General features: G+C 40.2%; 1 protein-coding gene across 1 annotated transcript in view; it reads left to right on the top strand.

Moving 5' to 3' along the window:
• Nucleotides 1–223: 223 nt before the first annotated feature.
• LOC110064191 (uncharacterized) overlaps nucleotides 224–6,000 on the top strand; it is a 29,082-nt gene continuing 23,305 nt past the window's right edge. Inside the window, exons 1-5 of the mRNA XM_089274556.1 lie at nucleotides 224–299; nucleotides 2,108–2,395; nucleotides 2,916–3,224; nucleotides 3,847–4,485; nucleotides 4,943–5,174. Coding sequence (XP_089130682.1) covers nucleotides 224–299; nucleotides 2,108–2,395; nucleotides 2,916–3,224; nucleotides 3,847–4,485; nucleotides 4,943–5,174 — 1,544 coding nt within the window. The remainder of the gene's footprint in view (nucleotides 300–2,107; nucleotides 2,396–2,915; nucleotides 3,225–3,846; nucleotides 4,486–4,942; nucleotides 5,175–6,000) is intronic.

Below are 6,000 nucleotides of genomic sequence, written 5' to 3'. Positions count from 1 at the left end.
AAAATATATCTATATACAGCTTATAATTTAAGAAACGCAGTCGCTTTTTTTTTAATACTCTTGTTCGTGTCGTTAAGAAGTATTTTATCACAAATTTAATTATTGTTTAATGCTTTAAAAAAATTGCGAATTTAAACAGTTTTTTATCCGGATGATTTGACCCAGTAATGCAATAAATATGATTTCTTTTTATTTCAGACGTGTTAGATTAAAACTTCAGACCATGACGTCAAAGCTGTTATGGTCATTTTTGCTCCTTACCCTTGTGACAGCAGTTTCATCGTGGACCCATACTGAAGGTAAACATCATCAGTTAAATTAACATGTTTACTTCAATGTATAACTGGTGAACCATACAGATTACCACGAGTTTTGGATTTTAATCACCATCCAGCAGCGTGATTTCTGAGGAAAAGAAAGCTTGGTTTGCTTCTTCGTTTGTGCGGGGTGTCTGAAAAACCCGAATAGCGAATAACGAATAGTCGCGAATAGTCCCGAATAGCGAATAGTACGAATAGTGTGAATGGTCTCGAATAGTGCAAATAGTGGCGAACAGTCTCGAGTAGTGGCGAATAGTGGCAAATAGTGGCAAATAGTGGTAAATAGTGGCAAATAGTGGTAAATCGTAGCAAATATGGTACCCAGTTTCTCGCAGTCAACCTCGCAGCAACGTAGGATGGGATTTTCCCGCTAAAACGCGCAGACGCTTATCAGGACAAAAGGTGTTTCTAAACCGTAATTTCTTCTGTTTTAACCGCTGCGAAAGCGTAAATACGTCTTTATTAGGTTATCCTTGTGTTTTCTGTTTTCTTAATGTCGGCGATGGACAGCCCTAGCCTGAGTCCGGAGAAGAAAAGGTAATAAATTCACTGAAATTCTGTTGCTTATTTGGATAATTAGTTAACGCAGGATATTAGATCTAAAGCGGTGATTATTGACGACTATTCGTCTCTATTCGCTACTTTCCGCGACTGTTCGCCACTATTCGCACTATTCGAGACTATTCGCACTAATTGGGACTATTCGCTATTCGCTTTTCGCGACTATTCGCTATTCGCTATTCGGGTTTTCCAGACACCCGTTTGTTCGTTCGTTCACTCGGTCGTTCCTTCGTTTGTTCGCCCGTCCGTCCGTCCGTCCGTCCGTCCGTCCGTCCGTTCGTTCGTTCGTTCGTTCGTTCGTTCGTTCGTTCGTTCGCTTGCTCGTTCCCTCTTTCGTTCGCTCGCTCGTTCCCTCTTTCGTCCGTCCGTTCGTTCATTCGCTCGTTCGTTCCTTCGTTCGTTCGTTCCTATGTTCCTTCGTTCGTTCGTTCGTTCGTCCGTCCGTCCGTCCGTTCGTTCCTTCGTTCGTTCGCTCGCTCGTTCCCTTCGTTCGTTCGCTCGTTCCTTCGTTCCTTCGTTCCTTCGTTCCTACGTTCCTTCGTTCACTCGTTCGCTCGTTTGCTCGTTCGTTCGTGAGTTCATTTGCTCATTTGCTAGTTCCTTTGTGCATAAGAATATACTCTCAACATTTTTACTGCGCAAAGAAAAGAACATCTACGCTCGATTAGCAGTCGCTGTTCGGAAAAAGGGCCCGCGTTCCTCCGTACGTAGATGGAGCCTACGCAACGTCACGCTACATACGAAAGGCCCCCAAACATTGAAATTAACTTAATAATAATTGACGAGATTTTTAGCTCTTTAGGTGTGAGGTTGAAGGATATAATTACTTTCATATACTGCATGCAAAATGTCTTGGAGGCCAAGAGAAAATGTGCCCATGCATTTGTAATATAATCAAGTGGTTTTTTTGCGAAATTGATTTGGAATGAATAGATGTTATTGCAGTTGAGCCTGTGGTCAAATATTCCTTTCTTCAAAAAGGCATATAAACGAGGCGAATGGGTCAATACAAAGCGGAACTGACCCTTTCGCCTAGTTTGTATGTCAAACCGTTGATAACTTCAATAACAGCTATTAATAAAACCCTTGGAATTTTCCAAAGAATACAAAATGCACCCACTCGCACGTGCATTTTGTCAGTCATTGAAAACGTTAAGAATCATGTTGCATTTATTCCAAATTTCAGTCAGTCACATGATAATCTTCACAAAAATTTTATCTATCAGTTTATGAGACGATCGGTTGTTACGACGACAGTTTTGGCCTTGCGATTCCTACCTTAGAAGGAACAGATGACATCCTGGATGGCGACTTTTCGACGAGAAGTGATCCAATTCACAAATGTTATGAAGTTGCCAAGAAACTAGGCTTCAAAGTTTTCGCTCTTCAGGCTGGTGGATGGTGTGCATCGAGTTCTACAGCCGAAAAGACATTCAACAAATATGGAAGGTCCTCGAACTGTGAAAATGATGGTGAAGGTGGACCAAATGTTAATCAAGTCTATTATATCAAAGGTATTACTCTTCAACTAAAACATTGAACTACCGGTTTATGCCAATTTGCTGCCGCAAGCACACAGAAAATCAAAAGTAGCTTTATCGTTTGTCATGTTATCTTAACTATATAAATGTGGTTATTCTAAGTATTTTAGACATGGGTTGTATGCAAAATGATTTACTGAAAGAAAACTTCTGAATCTTTTTTTCTTGAGCTGAACAAGTAAAGGGTTCAACTTTTGACTAAGCAATAAGGTCCAAAAACTATAAGATAGGCGACTAGTTCGTCACTTGGATTTCATCTACATAAACTCTAAGGAAACTGAAATCGAAAATCATTTTGGGCAATTATTGTTTGAAAAATAAATAGCTTCAAAACTGCTTTGAATGTTACTAGATAGTTACCCGAGGCGCACGATGGGAAGGTTGGGTGTAATGCCGTCGAATATACAACGGCTTTCCTGTTTTCTGATTGGCTGTATTTTCTGTGGCACGGTATAAAAATATTTCATTTAGTTGGACACTGTTCTCTTAATAGATTATACAGGTGTTGGATGCTATAGAGACACTGCAGATCGTGCAATTCCAACACTTGAAGACACAGACCCAGTCTTGGATGGCGGGGCATCGTTTTACCAAAGGCGTCAGAACGCAATTGTCAAGTGCGCTGTCGCAGCTCGCAAAAGGGGTTTCCCTGCCTTTGCAGTTCAAAATGGTGGATGGTGTGCGGCGAGCACTAAAGCACTAGAGACCTTTAACAAATATGGCAAGAGTAGCGGCTGCCAAAATGACGGCAGAGGAGGTTATTGGGCAAACAATGTTTACGTCTTTAAAGATGAAGCTAACAGTAAGTTCTTTTTAGAGAATATAGAATATAAAACATAGCGACCTCAATAGAGTTAACGTTGAAACGGTTATGTTTAATGTTTATAATTCCAGGATCAGTTTCAAACAAAAACAGTTATACGAAGATAGCTAGCAGTTGGTTTCTGTTCGACAACTGGGAAGAGGCGCACCAAGAAACAAGGACAGAACTCAAAGTCAAATCAGTTGAATGAAGGTTTTGACAAAATATTCCACGCGCAGCTTTTTTATCGGACACGTTTTTATTGGACGATTATTAACAGTTAATTTAATAGCCTTAAAATGATATAACTACGTTCAGTAAAAGACTTCTTCATCACTGCGTTTGATAATCCCCTAAAATGACCGGGAGAATTAAAATAACGTTTGTAACATTTTGCATAAGCAATCGTCTAATATAATTTTTTTTTGTATCGAGTGTTTGATCAATCTTCTCAAACAAAATACGAATTACGGAAAAAACGGAGCAGTAAAATCATTCAAAATCTAAATTAAATAAGTTCAGATACCAAAACACCGTTACTGACATTATTTCGTTTTTTTTTTGTAAACTTGATCAATAATTTAATGAGTTTGAGAATCTTCGTTTTTGTTCAACCTTGTAGCCGTCAGAGTTCCAGATCCAATCGCCTTTTATCCCCTGAACAGCAAGCATGCAACACGGGAAATAAAAAATCGACAAACCCAGGGTACCCCTGTTGGTGTTAGCACAGCACCTGGGCCTGATGGCAAGGCCGGTGGCTCGTACCAATTCACGGGACAGAACAACAGTTACATCGAGTTCCCAAACAGTGGAGGGTTAGATGCTCAACACTCCATCACCATGTTATGTTGGGTGTATCCTGAGAATACAGACGGACCTATTTTCAATTATAAGATAACTGGTTGGCCTTGGGCTGTTCATTTCTGGATGCATTTTGGAAAGCTGTACGGTGTAATAAGTCAACGAAATTACGTTATGATTCCAGGCTTAAGTACGTTTTACGTTCTGGCGTTAAACCAATGGCATTATGTTGGTTTGACCTATAGTCACATTACTGGTATGGCAAATTTATGGCTGGATGATCAACGAGTGGTGCAGAGGAATATTGGAGCTGGCCTGTCTCTTTCAACTCAAGATAACGTTAGAATGGGCGCATTAGAAAATGATGGTCGGTATTTTAAGGGACGAATTACAGCCATGCAGATTTATGACGTTGCTTTGACCGAGGAGCAAATAAACGCAGTGGAAAAAGCTGGTCAAGGTAATTATAATGATACTTTGACATGTCGGGCGAATTTGACTTTATATGGTCGAGGCCAAAGGTTAATCAGTCATTCAGTGATCATTACAAGTAATTTCTGGAAGGGACAATTGTTGGACAGTAGTATTTACAGACCCCAGTTGTTGCCTGTTCTCTGTTCAATAATTGCTTGGTCAACTTTACTTACATTCACATGTAACAGACACTGAATAGGGACATCTAGTTGCCAGTTTATTACTGGGTCATACACATACTTTCAATCGAGGGAAATGGTCTTACTTTATCTCAGGGGTCTAAAATTAGATGGTTCAAGTTAATTTTGCGTTGAGTCAATACATTTCCGAAAATAGTGATAATTCTTCATTGAAATCTACACGGAACAACATTTTGGCATAATCACAAACCCATCCCCAGTGCCCTAAGACGAGTTTGTAACTTTGCCTTCTGTTGATTACAGGAAACGACAGGTGCAGTGAGATGGGCTGGGAGTCCTCCCTCAGTGGACCAGGATGGGCAAACTGCTCATTGGGAAGATACATAAGTGGAGTGTGGAGGGAAAATGATGCTGTCATTTCTTTACCTGACGGTATCGATAATATTAAAAAGGGGCAGTGCTGTAGCCCTCCACACGAATACAAAGATGATACTCCTGTTTGCCAAACACTAGATTGGAAAACTTCATTAAGCAGGTCAGTTACAATGAACAAACTTTCCACTTGCACTTTTACACTAGCTATGAGGAACCTAAAGAGATCGAAGGGCCTTCAGCTAGCTTTCTGTTCTTTTTGATTTGTTAAAGAACGTTACACGATGATCTTCAACCAGTGGCAGAGCTTAGTAAAAAAGTAAGCGTTCTGTAAGGAGCGTCAAGAGGCAGTCCACAGAACCTTCGACTGGCTCTCTATTCTTTACAATTGGCTAGAGAACGTTACACTGGTTTTCTTGGTTAACCAATGTCTGCAGAGCCCAGAAAAGGCAACGCAAAATAGACTCTCTACTTTTTCGCCATCTTCTTTTACATTTTTTACACAGGATGATAGCATGGAACAGACGCGAACGATGCATCATAATATATAGATTTAGCCAGGCCTAAAAGCGGAGCTCCTGTTTGCAATAATCAACCATAAAGGAAAGACTGGATTTGTTTTTCTTGAATCAGAAACTCAAAAAATGATCAATTATGAGCATGTAATTGTTCAGTGTGTGGTTTTGCAATTTTTGTCCAGTTAAATTTTAACAAACTATACCCAATAAGCGTAACCAAGATTGCAGAAATTACGTACGCAATACATCAGGGACTTTCCAAGAGACGATTGTGCAAGGAATATGTCGGAAGAAAACAACGCGCAAGGGGTTAATTTGTGCCGAAATTTTGTCTATGCACGTACTCCCTCCTTCTCTCCCAGAGTAATAACCTGGCTTGAGCTCGCGATATGGTCACGTGTTATTGGTCAGCGGATAGCTTGTTTTGACAGCTGTCAAGTAACCATAACATGGATGCCCAAAATCAAAGAT

This window comes from Orbicella faveolata, unplaced genomic scaffold (assembly GCF_042242905.1).
Source record: "Orbicella faveolata isolate gen_17 unplaced genomic scaffold, um_ofav_v1 contig_36, whole genome shotgun sequence".
Taxonomy (NCBI): domain Eukaryota; kingdom Metazoa; phylum Cnidaria; class Anthozoa; order Scleractinia; family Merulinidae; genus Orbicella; species Orbicella faveolata.
The sequence above is the reverse complement of the archived record's forward strand: the minus strand, read 5'-3'. Positions and strand labels throughout refer to the sequence as shown.